Here is a 25795-nt window from a genome sequence, read left to right as displayed (position 1 = left end):
CTCTTTCCATTCTCAGGCCCAAGCCTAATCCACGTTCGGATCCCAAATCTTCCATCCAATTCAGTTAATAAAACCATTTCAGTAACGTTATCCGAACACACCACTCTCACCCACCTTCCCCACTCACAACCTCCAAGCGTGAATCGCACACGCATCATCCTACAGTCCTACCTCTACTCGTTCACGGCAGCCACCGAATCTCGCGTCGTCCCAGCCATCGCCAAAATGTAGGCAGTGGAGATAACGATAAAGTAACCCGCAAATATATTATAAAAGTATCAAACCGCCACTGCGTGACGGCACGTGGCGAAGGCTCTTCTAGAGGATTCATTCAGATAAAGCTCACAACGGTCAAATCTTACGGCTGCAACAGCTTGCACGTGTCCCGTTAGACTCGTCGGTGCAACTCGAGGTAGCTTTAGTGTTATCCCCTGTACAATAAGGCGTCGTGGCGGTTAAGTTTGGGGGCATATTCTTCTTCTTCCTGAAAGAGTGAAAGGTATAGGCAAAAATCTGAGCTTTGGGTCTTAATCGATTCGGTTTATTGTACCTCTCGGTGTCTTGTTGTACCTTTGAGCTCTCCTTTTGTAGGTGCAGAGAAATGGCGGAGGCTTACTCTGGACTGAAGGATGATGTCGTTTCGGTGGAGCTCCCTGCGCCTGCTTCTTGGAAGAAATTGGTATTTTCCCTTAATTCTCAGCTTTTTTTGTTTGAATTGAAGCTTGAATTTTGTAAGGGAGACGCTTTTCTGGTGATCTACTGAGGAAATATTGGTGAAAATTACAAGTGATGTTGAGCTAGTTGTAGCCCTTCCGAAAATTTGTTTTTTTTTTTTTCGTTTTTATGTTAAATACCTCGAAAAGTTTTTTCTTTCCCTCTGTTGTAGACTTACTGTGTGTATTGAAACGATTATTGAGTTTGCTTTTTTCTTGCTTTTTTTCGCTATTTCTTCAGTATTTTGTAGCTTCTATAGTTCTAACTAGCGATTAAAATTTTCCTATTTTGAGGTCATATTTAATTCTCGAAATCTGGAAAACTTGTTGGTGTATGCTGTCACATTTTAGGAGTATTTGCGCGTCGAAGAAGGAAAAACTATGCTGTGCTTTTCTGAAAATTAAATTTGCATAGTCAAGATTAGAGAAACTGAGTAATTAGGTTGTTTTGATTTGCTCACGCTACTTGTGGTGGGTGAATGGAAAAACTTGTCGAATTCGAGGTTTATAAGAAGTTAGTCTCGCACTGCCAAGTCATAGCTATTTTGGGGATTTAACGTGTTTGGCACAATTAGGTTGTCGACGTTACAGACATAATCCGAGGTTTTTTTCTCAGTTGATTTCATAATGTAAAGTTTGATGTGAGGACTCAGGAAATTGCAAGCGTGTATTTAAAGTTTCTCGCTTTCTTGTGTGGGGTTTTTAATTCAAGCTGTTAGTTTTTTTTTCTTGATAAGTAATTTGACTTGATTTGATTGGATGTTTAATTCGTCCGTTCTGTTCCATCTTGTTTTGTGTTTCTGTGCAGTATTTGCCAAAAAAAGGAGGCACTCCGAAAAAAAACGAGATACTATTTATTGCTCCCACTGGGGAGGAGATAAACAGCCGCAAACAGCTGGATCAGTACCTGAAATCACACCCTGGAAATCCTGCAATATCAGAATTCGATTGGGGTACTGGTGAAACTCCAAGAAGATCAACAAGGATCAGTGAGAAGGTCAAGGCAACTCCTCCATCGAAAGACAGTGAGCCACCAACGAAACGTGGCAGACGATCATCCCTTGCCAAGAAAGACAAAAAGATGGATGCAGAAAAAGAAGAAACTGAAGGGAAGAAAGAAATTGAGATTCCAGGTGGGGAATCCAATGAGAAGAAAGACGAAGAAAACAAGGAACCCGAGGACAAGAACGAAACTGACAAATTACAAGAGAACGCCACACAGGAGAATGATTTGACTAATGTTGAGATTCATGGTAACGTCCCAGGAGACAATGACAAGGATGAGATAGATGAAAAAGTCCACGGGATTGAAGAAAATTTGACCGTGACAGACGAGGCCAAAGACAAACAGATACCTGGAACAGCTGAAAATCCTCTGTCGGGGCCCAATGGAGTTCAAACAGATATCGCCAATGGTGTGGCACCCGCATCTGGTGGAGGAGCTGTCGCCATTGAGGAAAACAGCGGCGTGACTGATATGCAGGTGGAGGAGCAAGAAAAGAATACAAAAGGAGATGTTATGGAGAATGGCAAGGTGAACCAACCAACCTTAGCTCCACATCATTCTTCTTCGACTCCTATTAGTTGTTGAATACGATATATATCTACCATCTGTCAGTAAGTTTGTTGTAACTATTTCTGACATTATCAGCCTGGACCAATGTACTTTTGATTTGTAATAATTAGGCTGAGTTAGATTTGTTTTTAGTTAGGGAGTCAGTTGTGTATTGTATCTGACGTTGTAGCTTTTCTCTTTATGGAGGGACTTGTTTATTTGACACTATGCTTGAATTTTTCTTTTCGCCATGTCCAAAGATTAAGTTAAATATATGTTGCAGCTTGTGATGTTCATCTGTGCATCGTGTTAAGTTTAGAACTTAAGCCTGACTTCGCTTTGAAAGCTAGGTTTGTTGGACGAAGATGGTTTGTGTTTGTTATTCTCAAGTATTTTATCAGTCTCTAGAATTTATTCTAGTCGCTCTCACATCAGTTCTGATAATAGGGACGACTGAAATAATTAAATTTTAAAGCTGAGGGTATTCTCATATAAAATCAAGTCGTAGGCCGCCTCTGCGAGAAAGAAACAGTTGTCCCTCCAAAAAGATCGAATGAAAATGATTAAGATTCAAGAATAAAAAAGCATGGAAAAAGCAAACTTTGAGGTAATGAAAAGTTTGGAATCTCATTCCAATCCCACAATACTAAGAAACGTTTTCCCCCCGGAAATCATAAATATTTGCTCATCTTTAGGTTAAGGTTAGGAATCTTTTATGGTTTCGTCTATCATCATTGGCAATGGCATGGCCGCAGAGAGAGCATTACATCCTACAAGAAACTGCTTCTGTTGCCAGATTCGGAGTTGAAGCTGTCATATTCATATTGAATAGTGTCCCTGCACCTACAAATGCATCGGCCCTTCGTAATTACTCCTCATTTCAATGCGATGAACTGCTTTCTGTTCTTCCTCTGGTTCTTTATGCTCTCTAGAGTTCTCTCACCAGAAGGTATACGAGCATCTTGGATTGCGATCGTACTTTTAGTTTGTATGGCTGATTTTATTTCTGTTGGTTTTAGCAGGTTTGGTCGTTCATGCTTTTACGGGTACATATGGTGTAAATTATGGCAGGATAGCGGACAATATTCCAGCACCAGAAAGTGTTGTGACCCTCTTAAAAGCGGCCAAGATCAAGAACATCAGAATCTATGACCCTGATCACGGAGTTTTGAGGGCATTTAAAGGATCCGGAATCGAATTAATCGTTGGCCTACCGAATGAATTTTTGAGAGACATGAGCATAGGCCTTGACCATGCGATGGCGTGGGTAAAAGAAAACGTGGAGCCCTTTCTTCCAGAAACTCGTATAACTGGTATTGCTGTTGGAAACGAGGTCTTAGGAGGTACTGATACAGAACTATGGGAGGTTCTTGTGCCGGCTGTGAAGAATGTCTATGATGCCCTTGATCGTCTCCAATTAGCTGATAAAGTGGAAGTGTCGAGCCCGCATTCTGAGGGTGTCTTTGCCAGTTCATTCCCACCGTCAGCTGGGGCGTTTAAGGAGACTCTACTTCCCTACCTGAGGCCACTCCTTCAGTTCTTCTCACAAATTAACAGTCCTTTTTACGTCAATGCCTATCCATTTCTAGCCTATATTAGCGATCCATCACATATTGATTTAAAGTACGCCCTTTTTGAGTCGAACCCCGGGATTTACGATGCTAAAACTAAACTTCATTACGACAACATGTTTGAAGCTCAGATAGACGCAGCTTACGCTGCATTGGAAAAGGTTGGTTTTAGTAAAATGGAAGTGATAGTTTCTGAGACTGGCTGGGCTTCAAATGGAGATGAAAATGAAGTGGGAGCTAATTTGAAAAATGCGAGGACTTATCATCGTAATTTACGTAAGAGACTTTTGAAAAAGAAAGGGACTCCATATAGGCCAAAGATGTTGGTTAAGGCTTACGTATTTGCTTTGTTTAACGAGAACTCGAAGCCAGGGCCGACTTCCGAACGCAACTTTGGGTTGTTCAAGGCTGATGGAAGCACTTCATACGACATCGGGTTCACAGGACTCGTTCCAAGTTCCGGTTCCTCGGTTCTTGGATCCATGAAGGTACCAAAAGTACAGAGACTATTCTTATTTCCACTGTTGCGAACCTTGCGAAAAATTGCTAACTTTGCTTAAAATCTCAGGTGAATGGACACAAATGGCGTGGATTCTTGCCGCTGTCGATTCGGGTAGTCTGTGCAGCAGCTGTGCTTGCTATGATTTCCTGATAGTTAACCAAAAGTCGGAAGAAATCAGGCAGTAGCCAACTGAGTTATTGATATTGAAATTCATTCATTTCATTCCTTTTGTTTACTGTGATCCAAAAGGGGATTTTAATTTGATTCATCATGAAAGTTCTCATACGAATTTGATTTAATTGGTGCAATGAAATTAAGGAATGTAAATTGTGCGAACATTACAATTTATCTTTTCTAAGTCATCTTTGCAAGTTTGAAAGAGAAAAAGGTATTTATTTTTCTATTTATGCTTAATACTGAAATGAAAAAGAGTATAAATTGAGTCGGCTTATGGATGCTACTGCCAGAACAAGCTAGTAGGGAAATTGCTAATACAATTCAATTTACCATTTTTATATTGTGGAACGGTTTATCTGAAATATCTAGCTAGTTTTAACAAATTTAGAGGTCAGATTAGACGGGGCGAGGTGGGTTGAACCGACTAGTGACCAGCGATTAGGGAGGGGGGTAAAGTGGGTTTTGATCGATTTTTTCAAAATTTTGGTTTTTGTATACTAAATTTTAATTTTCAACTATTTTGATCCATTTAATAACGCGACAACTTACAAGTCAGTATTTTTCGATACAATGAGCATTTTTCAGTACTATATTAGTACTTTTCAGTTTCAGGACAACAAAAATTTGCAAAAACCAAAACATAAAAATTAAACAAGTCATTAGAAGGAAAAAAACTATCTTCCTGTGATCAAATAGTATGGTATGGGGTGTCAAATATTTGTAACCACAAGCTCCACCACACGTTTTTTTAATAGGGAAAGCCCTTCAAATTTCATTAAAAACTTCAAAAAACACAAAATGTTCTTTTTGGTAAAGAATATAGAATAGATGTTTTGTGAAACAATCTCATGAATAAAGGTGAGACTAAAACAACCATTTCTATATTTACAATAAAAAGTAATTTTTTTTAATAGATGATCCATGTTACGTGAGTTTTTGTTTCGGAAGTCAATCCTCTTTGAATGACTCAATAAAACTTGATTTCTTCCGGGTTCCAAATTTCCAATTAATTCCACAAGCCAAAGTATACGGACCGCAACTAAATCTTCCATATTTCCCACGGAAAAGTCACTCATTTGCGAGGACCATTTCAACAACCCTTCACTATATATGTCACCACAAATCCACACTCTGCAAATCACAAAGCCTCAAATCCAAGAATCAGCAAGTAACATTCACATAATTTCCTATTTTTTCGCGTTCCAACGAATTCGGAGAAGAAGTATTATATAGAGTAAAAATGGATAGAGCTCCATTAATCTTGACTCTTTTTTGTTCCATTTTTTCTGCTATGCTGAACTTTGCTGAAGCGCAAAATGTTTACACAGTCGGAGATGAAATGGGTTGGGATATACCCCGTGATGCCTCTGTTTCATACGTCAACTGGGCTTCTGGCAAAACATTCTCGGTCGGAGATATACTAGGTAATACTGACTTTATCTTACGTTATTTTTTTGAAAAATTAATTCTTCACTGTCTGTATTGCATTTGTGTCAAATATGCAACCGATACAAGTATTCATACATGACAAATAAATCTGCGTTTGTGAATTTTTTTCAGTTTTCAATTTCGTGACAAATCAACACGACCTCGTCCAAGTGACCAGGGCCTCATACGATGCATGCGACGACGATAACGAGATTGGCAGTATAATCACCACCGGACCGGCGAATGTCACTCTCATCACCACAGGAGACCATTACTACATTTGCACGTTCGGCCGCCACTGCGAAGCGGGGCAGAAACTCGCCATCACAGTTGGATCATCCACTCCTGGCATCGCAAATCCACCAACGACGGCCCCTCCAACCACCCCCGCCACCCCCTCTCCCGCCTCGTCTCTGCCTGATCCCTGTGCTCCGGTACCATCCCAATCCTTAGCTCCAAATGCAGGCAATGGTCCCACTGCTGCGGCGGCGAGACCACCACCTCCACCTGATTCTGCATCAACTTCACTGGCTTCTGGTTTCTTGCTCGTTCTGCTAACCATTGGCGTGGCGCTGATTGTTTAAAATCATCATGCAATGAATATATATACTTTGGATTTATTTTGTTTGTGCCTGATTATTGTAATTTTACTGAGATCAATAAATTTTGTTTGTTATAATATCAAATATATCTACTTATACTTAAAGCCCGCTATCCTTCAAAATGGCCAGTTTCTTTCCGGTAGCAGGTAATAATCCAAACACGTGTCCCCCAACAACAACAAAGTCCAGGGCCAATACCACGTGGGATTTGCTATTCTCTCCACCGCACCTTTCTTCATTCTGAACCAAGAATCCTCGTTCATTGTCTGCACTTGATCCTCCGTCTAATCCTTCCACAAATCAAACTCCTGACGATGATGAACAGGAAGAACTAACTCTGAAACCATGGCCTGCTGGTGGAGCCATGAAATCTGGTCCTTGAGGAACTTCACGTACTGTATGGCTTCCTCGAGCATTGAAACCGTGTCCATTTCCGAGCCTCCGGGTACCAGGCTCTGCAGAATATTGAACCTGTTGCTTATGTGGTGGCGGTTCCGTCTTGCCGCCACGATTTGTGGGTCTGTGGATAACTTCATTGTGGCACCGCCGTTGAGCTTCATCTTATTCTCTTTTCCTGATCATATTCTCTTCCTTGCCATTGTTAAGGGAAGTGAATTCGGTTGGAGTTCGCGGGTTTGGAAATGGATTTGTGAATTTGGCGTCACGTATGAGAACATCGGAACCAAACTGGGGCTTGTCGGTGGCAGAGAGTGCGAAATGGGGAGCTGAGAAAATGGCCACAAAAGTAATTAGATATGGAATTGAGTAAATGGAGTGAAGCGTGAAGGTGGATGGGTCATATTTGAACATTTTTCCATAAACTCGCAGAAGTTAGGGTTTGTGTTCTTCAGAATTTGGGGGAGGTTGAGTGAAGTATGGACCAATAATAATAAAGAAAATATTATTTAATTCTTAATAATTAAATAGTCCCATAACAATCATCAATTTTTTATTTTTTTTTAATATTTATAATTTCAATTAATATGTAAGTTATAATATTTTTATTATATCAACACAACTATTTTTTTCACTTATATATTATCAATTTAAAAACAAAGTTACATATTAATCAATTGATGTATTTTAAAGAATTTACAAGTATGCATACAAATTCAAATATATACACATGTAAGAGATAAATGCTTTAACTTTCAAATAAAAAAATTTATTTATGAATATAAATATTAGAAAATTATTTCAAACTGAATATGTTATATACGTTAATTAATTATTGGTTCAAATAAATTAATAAAAACTAATATATTATAATTAAGTACAAATTTTTTAAATTCAATAACAAAATTTACAAAAGTCTATAAAAAACTTGTAAAAAAGTCTACATGAATCCACATAAATCTGTTTATAAATATGTGAGATTCTGTAAAAGTTAATGAAAATCTACCAAATCATAAAAGTTTGTCATTTGAAAAAATCATTAAAGTCATCAATATATAATGTCGTGTATTTTTAAAGCTTGCAATTTACATCGGTTTTATAAAAATATGAACATCTACTTTCTTAAACGTAAATTCATATTATATACATCCATATACATGAGAAAAAATAAATATGCAACTTTTTTGTATTCTTTTGCTTCTATATTAAACAATTATTCTTTGTACTATATGATTCCCAATTCAGCGCAATACTTATCCTAATTTCCAAAGTACTCGCTGTTCTTTATCATATTTTTTTATTTAAAAAGTAACGTAGACAAATTATAAGATCACTTATTCGAGCTATTTTACTTTCTTTTATATTTTGAAAATAAACTTATTTTATTCATATTAATATAACAGTAGCATTAATGTTATATTTCATTGCATTATCTTCATTGTCATCAACATCACTGTGGTAAATAAAATTTATTTCGAAAATATTAAAGGTATTATACCTAATTTAATTTCTTTTATTAGTCTGTCGTTATATTCATCTATTTCACTGCGCTATGAAATATATTAATTCTTATGTCTAGATATCTTAGAAATTCAAGGTTACAAAGTTCATAAATACGTCATTCGCATTCTAAAAAACAAACGTTATGTCTACTGAAATCCTATCGACATTAATATTTAACAAGTTTTCATTTTCTTTGATTACACTAAAATTCTAAGTACTCTTACTGGTTGTTTACCAGTACATATTACAACTCATACTTACGTTAAAATTACCAATTTCATAAATTCATTAGCGTAAAAAATATCGATAGGTATAACACTATTACAAACAACACAACTATTTAAATATGAATACTACCCTATTTTCGAATTTAAATTACCTTATTTATAAAGTTTATCCCTCATTTGATTTTTATAAGATGATCAAATATTTTGTATTCAATTTGAGACATATTATTAAGCTTCTTCAACTTGAACACCAAATCTATCTTTTCCCTACCTATTATCACTTTCGTAACATCCATATTTTTCCATATTTTTTACTTTGTTGAGCATATGGACAATTTGAAGTACTAATCATATGATCACGAATAAAAAAAAATAAACAATTACTATACTTATAATGTAACGCCCCAGATTTGACGACTGTCCTCACTGTATCAAGACGGGTCTTTACAGCGTGCTTATGTCCTCACTCACACGCACCCTAAGAAACTTCCCAGGAGGTCACCCATCCCAAAATTGCCCCAAGTCAAGCACGCTTAACTTTGGAGTTCTTATGTGATGAGCTACCGAAAAGAAGATGAACCTTCGTGATATGAGTAGTACCAATCAAATTTTTTAAGCCCTCTTCAACTGTTCAGTCCATTACATTGCCCAGTCTCGGAATCCCTCTCATTCCCGTGTGGGTCGGTTCATTCATGTTCCCTTCACCTAGAAGCCTGCCAGGAGCCGCTCATTGTCCGTGCAACTGATAGCACCGGCGTTCACCCCCCGCCCTCTTCGGCCCCGGGCCTCACATGCCCACCAGCTTCCGCTTGATTCGCCCCCGAACCACACCGTACTAAGAGAGGTCGGCTCTGATACCACTTGTAACGCCCCAGATTTGACGACTGTCCTCACTGTATCAAGACGGGTCTTTCCAGCGTGCTTATGTCCTCACTCACACGCACCCTAGGAAACTTCCCAAGAGGTCACCCATCCCAAAATTGCCCCAAGTCAAGCACGCTTAACTTTGGAGTTCTTATGTGATGAGCTACCGAAAAGAAGATGCACCTTCGTGATATGAGTAGTACCAATCAAATCTTTTAAGCCCTCTTCAACTGTTCAGTCCATTACATTGCCCAGTCTCGGAATCCCTCTCATTCCCGTGTGGGTCGGTTCATTCATGTTCCCTTCACCTAGAAGCCTGCAAGGAGCCGCTCATTGTCCGTGCAACTGATGGCACCGGCGTTCACCTCCCGTCCTCTTCGGCCCCGGGCCTCACATATAATATTTATATCTTTTTAAATTATGTTTTTATATAACACCTACACAAATACAAACTTCTCATTAATTACTCTAAAAAACATATAAATACACACACGCTAGACGACAAACTTGGGTAAAACACCTCAAGAATTGAGGTGCCCTACCTAGTTTATTACAAATGGGTTTGACTTTACAATTATATATATATATATATATATATATATATATATATATATATATATATATATATATATATATATATATATATATATATATATATATTTACAGAAAAAATTAATTATGAAATAATTATACCGCGTAGATAACTCATGCTTATATTTAATTTAACTAATCTACACGTTAGCTATGTTTATTTTTATTTTTTTTTTGGATTCAAAGAAACGAATGGACTCGATTTATACAGGGAATTAAATTAAACTATTAAAGTCGATGTTGGTAACGCCAAAGTCTGTGGCTTCCATTACTCCTAACTTTCTCAAAACAACTTACCCATAAATTATTAGCTAGCTACAAATTTCACATGGATCGAAAGTCCTGATTAATCAATTACTCCATTGAAATCATGGAGTAGTCAATAAAGTCAAGCTCCCGAAGAAGCCAAGTCCTACCGTCGATTTAGTCCACATTCTGATCTTTCTAACGTCATTCATTACTTGCAGGGTTCCTAATTGATTTATAATTTGAGGTGATTATGAAATGATTAATCGGGACACGGTTGGAATTTAGCATGAAAAGATGTATGTGCGAGGATGAGCTCTCGCACATATGCGCGACCCAGCCGAGCGCATATGCGCGAGATGTCCAGAGAACCTCGCGCATATGCGCAACATGAATCCGCGCATATGCACGAGGGTACCCGAGACTTGGCCAATTTGAGCAATGGCCTCGCGCCTCGCGCATATGCGCCGAGTAAGGGCGCGCATATGCACGAGCTGTCGTGTAGATACGCGCCAAGGCATATCGCCTCGCGCATATGCTCGACCGTGTTGCATGTTGAGCCATTTGCTTTACATGCGTGGTATATATATATATATATATATATATATATATATATATATATATATATATATATATATATATATATATATATATATATATATATATATATATACGAAAATTGTGCAACAATTGAGAGGAAATCGATAGCTTTGAAGGAGCTTTTCAATTCTTGATTTTAGAATTCAATTGGTGAGAAATCCGTCCGTCCGATTTTGAATCCGACTTCGGTAATGTGTTCCTATCAACGCAGGCTACAACTGGACGTAAGTTTTATTACGTTTGGACATGCATGTTTTGAAATTATGATATTGTCAGAATTGATTGGAATTCATATATGATGTTCTTGACATGTTAGACATCATAGAATCGAAGTCAGATTAAGAAACGGACTGATTATGAAATTGTTATGATTTTCTGAAGTTAATTGACTGAGATATGATATCAGATTGTACTGGTATTGATTATTAGTTGAGGGAATTATTATCTGGTGATAATGTATTGACCGGGATATCGGGATTATGCGGTTATACAGTTGATTTTGAATTATTGATCAGATTGGGATCGATTTGAGCAGTATATTGATATGATATTATTGATATTACCATTGCCAGATTGTGGGATCGACAAAGTTTGAATTCCGGACAGGAACGTCATCAAAACTGCGATAAAAGAAAGGTATAAGTCAATGTGGTGTTGGGAGATCGACTCAAGTAGGATATACTTGAGTTTCCCTAAATCACATACTTATTATTATGTTTTATCATTGTGTTTATTGATGTGATTAAATGCATGTTCTATGGATTTATAGGAGCATGCATTAGACGGGTAATCTTGTGACAGAAGTACCTGATAGTGGCGGGATAGCCACGTGGCACATTTCACGATGTCACAAGATAGTGTATTTGCCATAGGACCACAGTCTATGACGGATAGGTCAGGACACTGGATGTTTGGTTATTTCGACGTGGATAGAACTGGAGTCTTTTCTATTACTGTTGGTCGATATAGGAATACCAACATCTGGAAACTGGGATCCCTAGACTAGGATTGAGTCTAGTCTGAGTCGTGGAGTCACGAGCATTCTCGACAGTTTTATATTGATTATGTTTCAGAATTTTATACATATTACTGTTACTTGTTCATGCTTTTATGTTTATCATATGATTGCATGTTTCATTGATTTATACTGGGATATTTTTCTCACCGGTATTAACTGGTTGTTGTCTTGTTTGTATGTGTACATGACAACAGGTGAGAGAAGTTCAGGGTCGAGGAGATGAAGATAGATCGAGATTAGAGTGGAGACTACGGACCTGGATTAGAAATAGGGTTTGGACACTTGACATTTAGCTGTTAAACCTTAGTTGAATAAATGTACGCGCTACAAGACTTGTACTTTATTTTATACTGATATGTATAATAAATGATTTCCATTACGTTCCGCATTTTAAAAAAAAATTAGACCCTGTTTATTTTAATTGATTAAATTGTCCTAATAATTGATTAAGAGTATGATTAGAGTCCGGGTTCCCACAACAGGTGGTATCAGAGCCGATAGATCCTTCAGATTGAGATAGGAGTTAGTGAGCGGGGTAGATTGAATTTTCTTTCCTGTTTTTGATTGCTAGCATGATTTATTGTTTTAATATATGTTTACCTGAATTATCTGATTTTGATATGGTAATGTGTATTATTGAGTATGGATCAGAACCGATTCTTGATCAGGGATAAGATGATCAGAAAGGGGCTGAGACATATTTATTATGTGATTGTTAACCTTTTTGATATTCAGATATGCCTCCGAGAAGAGTACCAGAGTAGGGTAGCACCTCGAATCCTCCAATGGACGTTACAGCCACTCCAATGGAGACACTTTTGAAAAGATTTCAGTCATTTCATCCCCCAACTTTGAAGGGAATGGAGACTTCCGTGGATTGTGAGAATTGGCTAGATGATATTGAAATTATGTTTGAGTCTTTGGAATATATTGATGAGCGAAAAGTGAAACTGATAGGACACCAGTTACATGACATTGCCAAGAACTAGCAGATTACGACGAAGAGGGCATTGGAACACCGAGGTACGACCATTACCTGGAATGTGTTTAGAACTGAAATCTATCAGAGGTTCTTCCCAGTGTCGTATAGGAAGGACAAGGAAGCTGAGTTTGCAAACTTGAGACAGGGCCATCTTAACATTGAGGAATATGTGGCCAAGTTCTCTTCGCTGTTGCGATTTGCTCCACATGTGGCTGAACATGATGAGGTCGTCGCTGATCAGTTCATAAATGGCCTAAATCCGGAAATATTTACATTGGTAAAAACTAGGAGACCGAAAAATTTTACCGACACCTTGAACAGAGCCAAGGGAGCCGAAGCCGGTCTGATGAGACAGAGATGGAGGTTCGTTTATGCTTCCAGGACTGAGACCACAGCAACCATCTCCTCGATTCGAAGGTGGCAGCGGCAGTGGTGGAAAGAAGGATTTCTTGAAAGCTAAAGGGAAGCAATTCAAGAAGTCAGGGAGCAGTTCTTCTAGCTCTGGGAGTCCTCGACAGAGCCAGATCTATACTGGACCTTATTGCAATACTTGTGGAGGGAGGCATTCCACTTAGCAGTGCCGAGGAATATTTGGCAGCTGCCGTATCTGCAAACAACAGAGACATTTTGCCCGAGTATGTCCACAGAGAGGTGCCCAGGGATCCCAGGCAGCTGAGTCATCTGGATCAGTGGCTCAGACAGGTAGACGACCATCAACTGTTCATTCTTTCCAGCCAGCACCGTCTACCCAGTCACAGCAGAGGCCAGGAGGAAGCCAGACAGTGAGCCAGCCTCCTAGACAGCAGGCCCGAGTTTTTGCTTTGACCGAGGAACAGGCACAGGATGCACCTGATGATGTTGTGGCAGGTAACTGTTTTATTTTTGGTTATCCTGCATATGTATTGATAGATATTGATGCATCACATACATTTATTTCTGAGAGGTTTGCATTGAGTCATGCATTACCTATTGAGTCGTTGTATGTGGTAGTGTCTGTCTCTTCTCCGTTAGGGACAGGTTTGATATTGGTGAAGTCTGTGAAATCTTGTATACTGCAGTACGATGGGCATGAGATTGAGTTAGACTGTATTGTGCTTGGGATATCTGATTTTGATTGTATTATCGGTATTGATATGTTAACCAAGTACAGAGCCACAGTCGGTTGTTTCCACAACATAGTTCGATTCAGACCTGAAATGGCTGAGGAGTGGAAATTTTACGGTAAGGGTTCTCGAGCCAGAATATCTTGATATCTGCAATGAATATGACTCGATTATTGCAGAAAGGAGCTGATGGATTCCTGGTTTATTCAGTTGATTTACTGAAATCGAGCCCATCATTGGCAGACTTGCCAGTGGTATGTGAGTTTGCTGATGTCTTTCCAGATGAGATTCCTGGATTACCTCCGATTCGAGAAATAGGCTTCAGCATTGAATTGATGTCAGGAACAGTTTCGATTTCGAGGGCGCCGTACAGGATGGCACCGATCGAGTTGAAAGAATTGAAAGAACAGTTGGAAGATCTATTGGCCAAGGGTTACATCAGACCAAGTGTATCTCATTGGGGTGCTCCAGTACTGTTTGTGAGGAAGAAAGATAGGTCAATGAGACTTTGTATTGACTACCGGTAACTGAACAAGGCAATGGTAAAGAATAAATATCCATTGTCTTGTATTGATGATTTATTTGACCAGTTGCAGGGTTCTTCGGTGTATTCCAAGATCGATCTGAGATCTGGATACCATCAACTGAGAGTCAAGGATACTGACATCTCAAATACAGCATTCAGAACTAGGTATGGACACTATGAATTTATTGTCATGCCTTTTGGTTTGACGAATGCACCGGCGGTATTTATGGGATTAATGAACAGTGTGTTCCAGAGATATCTCGATGATTTTGTGATTATATTCATCGATGATATTTTGATTTATTCCAAGAATATGATGGAGCATGCCGAGCATTTGAGAACAGTGTTGCAAATTCTGAGGGCTGAGAAACTGTATGCTAAACTGTCGAAATGTGAGTTCTGGTTGAGACAGGTAGTATTTTTGGTACATATTATAACCGGAGACGGGATATCAGTCGATCCCAGCAAGGTTGAAGCCGTGATTTCTTGGCCGAGACCGACATCAGTGCCCGAAATTCATATTTTATGGGTTTGGCTGGATATTATCGACGCTTTATTCAAGATTTCTCCAGTATTGCCAAATCGATTACACAGTTGACTCAGAAGAATGCTCCATTTGTGTGGTCTGAAGAATGTGAGACCAGCTTTTTAGAACTGAAGAAAAGATTGACCAGTGCTCCAGTGTTGACTATCCCGTCAGGTACTGGTGATTTTATTGTTTATTGTGATGCATCTCACCGCGGATTGGGTTGTGTATTGATGCAGCGAGGGCATGTGATTGCTTATGCCTCGAGACAGCTGAAGCCCCATGAATCTCGCTACCCAATTCATGATTTTGAATTGGCAACCATTGTATTTGCTTTGAAGATATGGCGACACTACCTTTACGTTGAGAAATTCGAAATATATTCTGATCACAAAAGTTTAAAGTATCTGTTTTCACAGTTCGAGCTGAATATGAGACGGCGAAGATGGCTGGATTTACTGAAAGACTTTGATTGTGAAATCAAGTACTATCCAGGAAAATCAAATGCAGCAGCTGATGCACTAAGTCGAAAGGTATGTTCTCTATCCTTATCGACGATTAGTGTTTCGAATTTGATAGAAGACTGCTGTTTGTCTGGATTAGTATTTGAAACTGATTGCCAGCCTCTGAGAGTATGTGCTATTCGGGCTGAACCAGAGCTCATTTTGAAAATTAAAGCGGCTCAGAAAGTTGATCAGAATATTCAAAACTCGATTGCGATGGTCAGATCAGGACATCGATCAGAATATCAGGTACGTGACAATATACTATATGTGAATAATCGTCTAGTGGTGCCAAATGTTTCAAAGTTGAGACAACAGATATTGACAGAAGTGCACAGTAGTCGATTCAGTATTCATCCGGTGGCAGGAAAATGTACAATGATTTGAAGACACAATATTGGTGGAAACAGATGAAGACTGATGTTGCAGAAATTGTTTCCAAATGTCTGAATTGCAAACAGGTGAAAGCTGAAAGAAAGAAACCAAGAGGATTGTTACAAAGTTTGTCCATTCCTGAAAGGAAATGGGATCACATTTCCATGGATTTTTTGACACAGTTACCAAGATCCTCCTGAGTTTGTGATGCGATTTGGGTCGTGATTGATCGATTGACCAAATCTGCATGTTTTATTCCATACAAAATGACGTACAGATATGATCAGATGGCCGACATCTATGTCAAGAAAGTGGTTAGATTGCACGGAGTGCCGAAGTCAATTGTCTCAAACCGTGATCCTCGGTTTACTTCGCACTTCTGGCAGAGTTTGCAGCAAGCTCTCGGTACGAAGTTACATCTGAGTACCGCATATCATCCACAGACTGATGGACAGTCAGAGCGGACGATTCAGACATTGGAAGATATGCTGAGAGCTGTAGTGCTTGATTTTATCACTAATTGACAAGATGCATGGCCTCTCTGTGAATTTTCGTACAACAATAGTTATCAAAGGAGTATTGAGATGGCACCTTTTGAAGCGTTGTACGGAAAGAAGTGTCGATCCCCTCTTTACTGGGATGATATCTCTGAAGTTCCTGAGACTGGACCTGACATGATCAGACATATGACGGAAAAAGTAAAATTGATTCAAAAGAAGATGAAGGCAGCTCAGGACCGACAGGCCAAATATGCCAACATCAGACGACGACCGTTGGTATTTGAGACTGGAGACCGTGTATTCCTAAGAATTTAACCTTTCCGAGGAATTGTCAGATTTGACAAGAAAGGGAAATTGTCTGTAACGATACGTCGGCCCATATGAGATTCTCGAAAAGATAGGAGATCGTGCCTATCGACTTGCATTACCACCTTCTCTATCTGGGATACATAATGTCTTCCATGTATCTATGCTGCGGAAATATCTCCCTGATGATTCTCATATTAATCAGCCGGACGAGGCCGAAATTGATGAATCTCTGAGTTATGTTGAAAAGCCGATCCATATTATCGATCGTAAAGAAAACAGACTCAGAACGAAGACGATTCCTTTGGTGAAAGTTCAATGGACTCGTCATGGCACTGAAGAAGCAACCTGGGAGACTGAATCAGATACGAGACAAGAATTCTCAGAGTTATTTCGATAATGTAAATTTCTTATACAATATCTGTATATACTCCTTAGTGATATGATTGATTACCTGTGATTTCGAGGACGCAATCATATCTTAGAGGGGAGAAATGTAATGCCCGAGAATTTTATCCTAGTAATCTGTAATTATTGATTTATAATTTGAGGTGATTATGAAAGGATTAATCGGGACACGGTTGGAATTTAGCATGAAATGATGTATGTGCGAGGATGAGCTCTCGCGCATATGCACGACCCACCCGAGCGCATATGTGCGAGATGTCCAGAGAACCTCGCGCATATGTGCGACATGAATCCGTGCATATGCGCGAGGGTACCCGAGACTTGGCAAATTTGAGCAATGTCCTCGCGCATATGCGCCGAGTAAGGGCACGCATATGTGCGAGATGCCGTGTAGATACGCGCCAAGGCATATCGCCTCGCGCATATGCGCCGAGGAGGGTCGTGCATATGCGCGAGACGTGTTGCATGTAGGATGAGCCATTTGCTTTACATGCGTGGTGTGTGTGTGTGTGTATATATATATATATATATATATATATATATATATATATATATATATATATATATATATATATACAAAACATACGAAAATTGTACAACAATTGAGAGGAAATCGATAGCTTTGAAGGAGCTTTTCAATTCTTGATTTTAGAATTCAATTGGTGAGAAATCCGTCCGTCCGATTTTGAATCCGACTTCGGTACTGTGTTCCTATCAACGCAGGCTACAACTGGACGTAAGTTTTATTACGTTTGGACATGTTTTGAAATTATGATATTGTCAGAATTGAATGGAATTCATATATGATGTTCTTGACATGTTAGACATCATAGAATCAAAGTCAGATTAAGAAACGGACTGATTATGGAATTGTTATGATTTTCTGAAGTTAATTGACTGAGATATGATATCAGATTGTATTGGTATTGATTATTAGTTGAGGGAATTATTATCTGGTGATGTTGTATTGACCGGGATATCGGGATTATGCGGTTATACAGTTGATTTTGAATTATTGATCAGATTGGGATCGATTTGAGCAGTATATTGATATGATATTATTGATATTGCCATTGCAAGATTGTGGGAACAGAGTTTGAATTCCGGACAGGAACGTCATCAAAACTGCGATAAAAGAAAGGTAATAAGTCAATGTGGTGTTGGGAGATCGACTCAAGTAGGATATACTTGAGTTTCCCTAAATTGCATACTTATTATTATGTTTTATCATTGTGTTTATTAATGTGATTAAATGCATGTTCTATGGATTTATAGGAGCATGCATTAGATGAGTAATCTTATGACAAAAGTACCTGATAGTGGCGGGATAGCCACGGACACATTGCACGATGTCACAAGATTGTGTATTGGCGATAGGATCACAGTCTATGACGGATAAGTCAGGACACTGGATGTTTGGTTATATCGACGTGGATAGAACTGGAGTCTTTTCTATTACTGTTGGTCGATATAGGAATACCAACATCTGGAAATCGGGATCCCTAGACTAAGATTGAGTCTAGTCTGAGTCGTGGAGTCACGAGCATTGTCGACAGTTTTATATTGATTATGTTTCAGAATTTGATACATATTACTGTTACTTGTTCATGCTTTTATGTTTATCATATGATTGCATGTTTCATTGCTTTATACTGCGATATTTTTCTCACCGGTATTATCTGGCTGTTGTCTTGTTTGTATGTGTACATGACAACATGTGGGACAGGTTCAGGGTCGAGGAGATGAAGATAGATCGAGATTAGAGTGGAGACTACGGACCTGGATTAGAAATAGGGTTTGGACACTTGACATTTAGCTGTTAAACCTTAGTTGAATAAATGTACGCGGTACATGACTTGTACTTTATTTTATACTGATATGTATAATAGAACTATAAGCATGTGCAAATCAGATTAGAAATAGAACTTTAAGATACAATGATAAAGATTAAAAAATATTCGATAATACGAAAGATTCAAAGTCGCAGCGAGAGTGATAACATTTATGCTGCATTCTCTTTTTGTAGATGATAGTCTCAACGTTAATAAAATTTGAATGATACTAAAAAATGTACTAGATGCCTCTTATCGTCTTTCCAAATATATTACAAGATTTTGAATTCCTTTGGACACTTCTAGATGAGGCAACAAACAGAATTTTTTTATTTCTAGTACAGAGAAATAATGTATATCTTTGCTGATCAAATTCAAATTAAACTTAAAAGAAAACCGACTATTATTGTATTTTAGATTATGTCTTAAGATCAATCTAAGGGTTAGCACCAGGGCCGTGCCTATTAAGAGGCAAATGAGTCCAACTCAGGTTCATATCTTTTTTGGGGCCCAAATTTTTTTTAAAAAAAGTATTATATATAATACTAGTTACTAGATAGCCCGAAACCAAGTATTTATTAAATAGAACTTGCTTAGTCTGTTATCGATTTATTCATCAATCTTCCCCAATATTCATCTGCAGACAAGCCTTAATCGACTTCAGCCGTTGCATCGTCTCTAGCTTTGATTGAAAGACCCGTGAGGAGCTATAAGTCTATTTTCTTGTATTTGCTTTGTTCGGGCTTCTAATTTTTTATTGTAGTTTTTTTACTTTCTTCGAGGCTTTATGTGGTATCTATAACCTAAGCTTTTTGACTGAAATTTTGGTGGATGTAATGCTTATCAGGCTTTCAAATGCTCATATTGCTTATAAAATTATGTTGACTGTCTCGGTCACAGTAGCAAGTGCAGAGCGAAGTTTCTCAAAGATAAAGCTCATCAAAATTTTTCTCCGATCAACTATGTCACGAAAAATATTGAATGGGTTGGCTATGTTATCGATTGAGAAAGAAACTACTGAACAACATGATTATAAAGACTTGATTATTATTTTTAGCTCTAAAGCTATTAGACGGGTTGTTGTTTAGTGATCATTTTGGACATAATTGATATTTTTATTCTTTTAGTTTTTTATATTGTCTTTGACGTATTGATTTAATTTGAAAAATTGCCATGAAACTAAAAAAAATTTGAACACACATTATGATTTAGAGGTCTTTTTTAAAAAGTTAGACTCAGGCCCAAATATTATTAGGATCGGCCCTGGTTAGCACAATTGGTCTTTTCTATCTCAACTCATCATGTTATATAAGCTTATTAAATCACTCTTGATTTAGATTATTTCACTTATCATATTAATTCTTTGAGAGATATGTGTCTAATAATTCAGTCTTATCGGATCAGATTAGTTTATAATCACTAAAACTTAATTCCATATTTTTCTTAACACTTGTATTATTAAGAGTAGCGTATTTTTATTTTAAGATAAATTAAAGTTCTTTTAAACTATGATTTTTTTATATTATTAAGCACATGCTTATTTTTCTGTCTTTTTAATCATAAATTGTTAACTCGAGGATATATATATATATATATATATATATATATATATATATATATATATATATATATATATGCACCTCGATTGCGATTCGACGTCGGTCGAAAAGAGTGCTCTTTTGTATCTCTAATCTCACGCTAGATCCTACCTATGCGGCTATTAACTTTTTTTAATGTGTTTAAATAATTTACAGTATCTTTTATTTCATTTTAATATCGAGCTCTTATAATATTTGGATTAAATTAATACACTTTTGTAATAGAAAAATACGCCAACTATATAATATTGGAAATATTATTGATGGACTAAATTGAAATTTGACAAATTATGGAGAGATTAAATTGATATTTGAATGGTTGAAAAAAAAGTGTGCGTTGAAATTAAAAAAAAACAAAAAACAAAAGTGTAATATTAGTATCATATAAGAGTAAAATTGAGAAAAATGTTGGTGTCCTCTCTAAGTAGTTATTATCATGTCTTCACACTTAATAATATAGTATATATATATATATATATATATATATATATATATATATATATATACATGATACTAATTTTTTCTTCCAACGTTATACTTATATGATACTAATATCACACTTTTGTTTTTTGTTTTTGTTTTTAAAAAATTAAACACAATTTTATTTTTATTTTTTATTTAAAAAATTCAAATATCAATTTAGTCCTTTCATAATTTGTTAAATTTCATTTTAGTTCATCAATAATTATAAAGAAGACTGTACACACATACATTCCTGTGCAGAATAACTAGCATATATATGTATGCGCGCGTGCGCGCATAGACATCCACAAATATCAGAAATCACATTTTTAGAGTTAAAGTAATATTATATTTTAAGAAAATCTGGCAAGTAGGCAACTGTGCAAGATTCTGAACCACACGTTAGTTGTATTTAATTTAATTTTTGAATGTACATATGTTTTATAAATTTTCAATTTTAATACGATATTTTTTGATTTGAAAATTTTTTTAGTTTAGTTTTTTTCTTTCATGTGAACAACTTAATTAATTGTGGTGTATATTTATTTTACTGATACAAATACTTAGAGACTAGAGTTATATATATATGAATTGATTCATTTTACCTAATTTTTAAAATTCAATTAATCTTTGAAACTTTTCATAACAGACTTTTAAAACTTAAATTCATGAAACTTTTATATAATAAAGGACTAAATATATTTTGTCATATTTTTAATAATAAATGTAATTTTATTATGTAGCTTTGCTTTAGATGAATGCATCATATATATATGATTCATTATTCTCTTGATAATTTTCCGTTGAGTAGGTTTTTTGTGAGACGGTATCACGAATATTTATTTGTGAGACAGATCAATCCTACTCATATTCACAATAAAAAATAATACTCTTAGCATTAAAAGTAATACTTTTTCATGGAGGACCTAAATAAGATATCTGATTCACAAAATATGACATGTGATACCGTCTCATATAAGTTTTTGTCTTTTCCGTTTTAACGGATCAATTTGTAATTAATTTTTTGATTATACATTAATAAAGTTACAAGTTTTTCTTTAATATATTTATATATATATGTGTGTGTATCTATGGACTATGTATAAAATAATCTGATTTAAAACATGAATTATTGATTATATTTTTATTACGTTTAGTTCGCCTAAAAGTGGAATTAAAGAAGTACTCATAATATGTTTCCAATAAAAAAAAAGGTACTAATATAATATAAGCTAACGCAATAAAGATTTGATTAATCCTTATTGGCGGTGTACACTGTAATTCCAATCCCATCCGGCGTAATCACCGTCGATCTGATCGAGCACCAAGACCAGCGCCATTACGAACGCGCCGCCGAAGCCCGGCTTCAAAGAAAGCAAGAAAACGTCTTTCCCCAGCACAACATTGGTGGAGGCATCCACCTTGCGGCGGATCTTCGCCACGGCTTCCTTCTCCGCGTTAAAAACGGTACAGCTCCGGCAAGCGAAGGAACCCTCTATCTGGTACTCCTCGCCTGTATTGCTGTACACCTCGACGGTGATTGCTGACCGCCCGATTAACGAGGATCTGCGCACGCTGAACAGTGGATCATGCCCCTCCATTCTCTCCCCGGCGAACCCTTCCCACCTCTGATGCAAACTCGGCCTCTGCTCCAGAAATTAAACAGGTGAAACAAGGGATCAATCAGTTAAAAAATTCCAACTCTTTTATACAAATCATTCAAGTTTTCGATAAAAATAAAACTTTAGGCTAGCTGGCCAATGTACATTTACCTTGCGGCGGAGAGTGAGGATGCATCCGCCTGCGGCATCCATGAGAACAAGTTCAGCAGCCTCCCCAGCATCCCGGCCGTATGAATCGACCCTGAAAACGAGTTCACCTTTGGAGTCATAAGCATTGAAGCCATCTCCAGAGAAGAAAAACGAAGTTTTCCTGACAGTAAGATGGATTTCTTCTTTGTACACATATCCTAGCTCCACCATGGCCAGCTCATTCTTCACGATTTTCTTGGCTCTGGGCTTCCAGCTCCTTGCAGGCATGATATTAGTTCAGTTTTGGGGAGAGCAAGAAAAATGGAATTGTATGAACTTGGAGCAGAACTGAATCAGAATGTGGACGGGGTGCTGCGTATGGAAGAGGAAGGCGAAGGGGTGGGAGTTTGGAATAAAGTGAAAGCAATTATATATTCTTGAGCACCAATGTCAATGGCGCTTATATCCAATATAGTTGATCTGGTCTTTTTATTTAAGGGAGACCAATTTTTTTAAGGAATTATATGAAAACATATACACTAAAAATTACAAAATTACATAGTCCATACATTTTTAGGTATCAAATTATTTTGAGTAGCTCTTTTGTGAGAGATGTCATAAATTTACATTCGTGAGAACCGCCGGTCAAATCTATAAGTATCATAAAAAATAATACTTTTAATATAAAAAATAATAATTTTTTTGAGTTGAGTTGAACGGAAAATCTATTTCACCAAATGAATTCGTGAGACATTTTTACAAAGAGTTTTTGTGAATGATGTTGTACTATATATATTAAATTTAGGATAATAAAGAAAAATTAATATGATATTGAATAATTTTAATCTCCAAAATACCTCTATTTTGGAATGACAAATTAATTTATGTGAATTTGTTTTTGAAAAAAACTTATTAAATTCTGAAAATTTTAATTTTTTTTTAATATTACAAATTTTAATATAAATGTTTTTTTAAAAAAAACATATATATATATATATATATATATATATATATATATATATATATAATCTACTATACAAACCACCTACAAATGAGGAAAGGTACTTTTATATAGAATATGATTACAAGTAGTGGAGATGCTATTTATGTGAATTGTGAAAGGAGTTGGAGATATGTGGGGAATCACCTTTTTTCGTTTATTAAATAGTTTTTACATGCTTTTTGCGCATTGATTTGAAAGACGTGTTGTGTGCATTAATAATTTCTTTTATACACTGATTAAATATTTTTATACTTTATTTATATTTAGTCGAATATTTATATTCCATTTTCCCCTTATAATAATATCTAATATATATTGCATTTCTGAAAGGCACGAGATTTGGAGTGCAGTAGACTTTTCCCTTTTTTAGAGAGTTCAAATTCACGTAAACACTTCAATATTATAACAAAAAAGATTACCATCTCCGTTTCATGTTATATAATATAATATAATATATAAAATAAAAGAGTATTGAAAAAGTACATCCATAGTTTGTAAAATCAGTTTCCAATTCACCAACTTTGTGCCAGTTTGAAAACCTTTTTGTTTACTATATGAATTTTTGTGAACTAAACGTAAGTTTCCACAATGATGCATCACATCATTTCATAGATTCATGATATATCAATCAATTTCGTTTGAGTGGGTTTCATTTGAGACCGTCTCACGGATCTTAAGCTGTGAGACGAATCAACCCTACTCATATTCACAATAAAAAGTAATACTCTTACCAAAAACGTAATACTTTTTCATAGATGATCCAAATAAGATATATGTCTCACAAATACGACCATTGATAGCGTCTCACACAAGTTTTTACCATTTCGTTTTATGTTATCCATATTATATTCATATATAATTCTTCATCTCATCGTTGTCGAGCATCATTATTAATTTTGACAAATAGAAATTCGCAATTGTATGTTACAAATGGATGCAACTCTCATATTGAGGGAAGAGTCACTACAAAAAATAGTGTTTCTAGAAGCAGTTTTTGAGGGGCACTTCAGAAACCGCTCATGCAAACTGAACAACAAAATCACTTTTACTTAAACCGTTTCTATTTACTTACTTTTAGGAGTGGTCGTATAACCGCTGCTATAAATTGCTCCTATTGATTTAACTATTAGAACCATTCTGGAAACTACTCTAATTGAATATTTTTAACCGTGGTTTCACAAAACCGATTTTGTGGACCGCCCTTATAGCTCTGTTTTTTAGGTTTGATTTGAAAATTGCACCTATTAAATATATTTATAAACCATTTTTCTGCATTGCACTTATTAATATCCTCCTCAGGATTTAATTAGCGACGGTTTTCGCACAAACCGTCGCTAATTGTTGCGACGGTTTAATCATAACTGTCGCCTTGTTCAAAAGGCGACGGTCTTAATGACACCGGTCGCTTTATTTAGCGACCGTTTTAACAAACCGTCGCTGAATTTAGCGACAGACAAAGTCAAACCGTCGCATATATTATCTTAGCGACGGTTTACATAAACCTGTCGCTAATATTAGCGACGGTTTTTTGTATATCGTCGCTAACGTTAGCGACGACGAAAGGTAAACCGTCGCATAATTTAAATTTTGAAAAACCCGCCATACATAGCGACGGTCAGAGATAAACCGTCGCCAATTATTCTATAAATACCTCTACTTCCGATCCCTTTTCCCACACCACTTCACAACACTACAAATTTTTCTCTCTTACGCAATTTTACCACGTCACGATAATAAAAAAATTTTACACGATTTTAATTTGGATTTAATGTAAATTTTTTTTCCCCTTTTCTCACACCACTTCACAACACTTCAAATTTTTCTTTCTTACACAATTTTACCACTTCACGATAATAAAATTTTTTTACACGATTTTAATTTGGATTTAATGTAAACTTTTTTCTTTAATTTTTGGTAAATTTTTAAG

General features: G+C 36.6%; 4 protein-coding genes across 6 annotated transcripts; 3 read left to right on the top strand and 1 right to left on the bottom strand.

Annotated features, from left to right (window-relative positions):
* The first annotated feature begins 206 nt into the window (after positions 1 to 206).
* On the top strand, positions 207 to 2491 carry LOC140803456 (uncharacterized). The gene is made up of 3 exons (XM_073159346.1): positions 207 to 499; positions 592 to 679; positions 1522 to 2491. The coding sequence occupies exons 2-3, from the start codon at positions 602 to 604 to the stop codon at positions 2302 to 2304; spliced, it is 861 nt and encodes a 286-aa protein (XP_073015447.1). The 5' UTR covers positions 207 to 499; positions 592 to 601; the 3' UTR covers positions 2305 to 2491.
* Positions 2492 to 2617: 126 nt separating this feature from the next.
* LOC140803455 (glucan endo-1,3-beta-glucosidase 14-like) lies at positions 2618 to 4687 on the top strand. 2 transcript variants are annotated; one of them, XM_073159344.1, is made up of 4 exons: positions 2618 to 2875; positions 2964 to 3217; positions 3288 to 4327; positions 4408 to 4687. In XM_073159344.1, exons 2-4 carry the CDS (start codon positions 3118 to 3120, stop codon positions 4489 to 4491), a joined length of 1224 nt encoding a protein of 407 aa, XP_073015445.1. In that variant the 5' UTR covers positions 2618 to 2875; positions 2964 to 3117; the 3' UTR covers positions 4492 to 4687. The 2 variants fall into 2 exon arrangements, with proteins under 2 accessions (XP_073015445.1, XP_073015446.1); XM_073159345.1 differs by having other exon boundaries at positions 2618 to 3217; positions 3291 to 4327.
* Positions 4688 to 5666: 979 nt separating this feature from the next.
* On the top strand, positions 5667 to 6536 carry LOC140803954 (blue copper protein-like). 2 transcript variants are annotated; one of them, XM_073159799.1, is made up of 2 exons: positions 5667 to 5942; positions 6079 to 6536. In XM_073159799.1, exons 1-2 carry the CDS (start codon positions 5759 to 5761, stop codon positions 6528 to 6530), a joined length of 636 nt encoding a protein of 211 aa, XP_073015900.1. In that variant the 5' UTR covers positions 5667 to 5758; the 3' UTR covers positions 6531 to 6536. The 2 variants fall into 2 exon arrangements, with proteins under 2 accessions (XP_073015900.1, XP_073015899.1); XM_073159798.1 differs by having other exon boundaries at positions 5667 to 5963.
* A 15694-nt stretch (positions 6537 to 22230) lies between these two features.
* Positions 22231 to 23303, bottom strand: LOC140803953 (protein LURP-one-related 12-like). The gene is made up of 2 exons (XM_073159797.1): positions 22887 to 23303; positions 22231 to 22760 (listed from the first exon to the last, which is right to left on the bottom strand). The coding sequence occupies exons 1-2, from the start codon at positions 23151 to 23153 to the stop codon at positions 22374 to 22376; spliced, it is 654 nt and encodes a 217-aa protein (XP_073015898.1). The 5' UTR covers positions 23154 to 23303; the 3' UTR covers positions 22231 to 22373.
* Between the last annotated feature and the right edge of the window lie 2492 nt (positions 23304 to 25795).

This window comes from Primulina eburnea, chromosome 10 (genome assembly GCF_022965805.1).
Source record: "Primulina eburnea isolate SZY01 chromosome 10, ASM2296580v1, whole genome shotgun sequence".
Lineage (NCBI taxonomy): Eukaryota > Viridiplantae > Streptophyta > Magnoliopsida > Lamiales > Gesneriaceae > Primulina > Primulina eburnea.
Note: the sequence above shows the minus strand (reverse complement) of the source record. Positions and strands in the feature narration are given on the sequence as shown.

What these genes read in the sequence shown, in the direction of transcription:
- LOC140803456 (XM_073159346.1), top strand. Translation starts at nt 602, where the DNA reads ATGGCGGAGGCTTACTCTGGACTGAAGGATGATGTCGTTTCGGTGGAG. An exon ending in CTGCTTCTTGGAAGAAATTG is followed by an intron (nt 680 to 1,521) that starts GTATTTTCCCTT and finishes GTTTCTGTGCAG; the next exon opens with TATTTGCCAAAAAAAGGAGG.
- LOC140803455 (XM_073159344.1), top strand. Translation starts at nt 3,118, where the DNA reads ATGCATCGGCCCTTCGTAATTACTCCTCATTTCAATGCGATGAACTGC. An exon ending in TAGAGTTCTCTCACCAGAAG is followed by an intron (nt 3,218 to 3,287) that starts GTATACGAGCAT and finishes TGTTGGTTTTAG; the next exon opens with CAGGTTTGGTCGTTCATGCT. An exon ending in CGGTTCTTGGATCCATGAAG is followed by an intron (nt 4,328 to 4,407) that starts GTACCAAAAGTA and finishes TTAAAATCTCAG; the next exon opens with GTGAATGGACACAAATGGCG.
- LOC140803954 (XM_073159798.1), top strand. Translation starts at nt 5,759, where the DNA reads ATGGATAGAGCTCCATTAATCTTGACTCTTTTTTGTTCCATTTTTTCT. An exon ending in TAATACTGACTTTATCTTAC is followed by an intron (nt 5,964 to 6,078) that starts GTTATTTTTTTG and finishes AATTTTTTTCAG; the next exon opens with TTTTCAATTTCGTGACAAAT.
- LOC140803953 (XM_073159797.1), bottom strand. Translation starts at nt 23,153, where the DNA reads ATGCCTGCAAGGAGCTGGAAGCCCAGAGCCAAGAAAATCGTGAAGAAT. An exon ending in TCCTCACTCTCCGCCGCAAG is followed by an intron (nt 22,761 to 22,886) that starts GTAAATGTACAT and finishes TTTCTGGAGCAG; the next exon opens with AGGCCGAGTTTGCATCAGAG.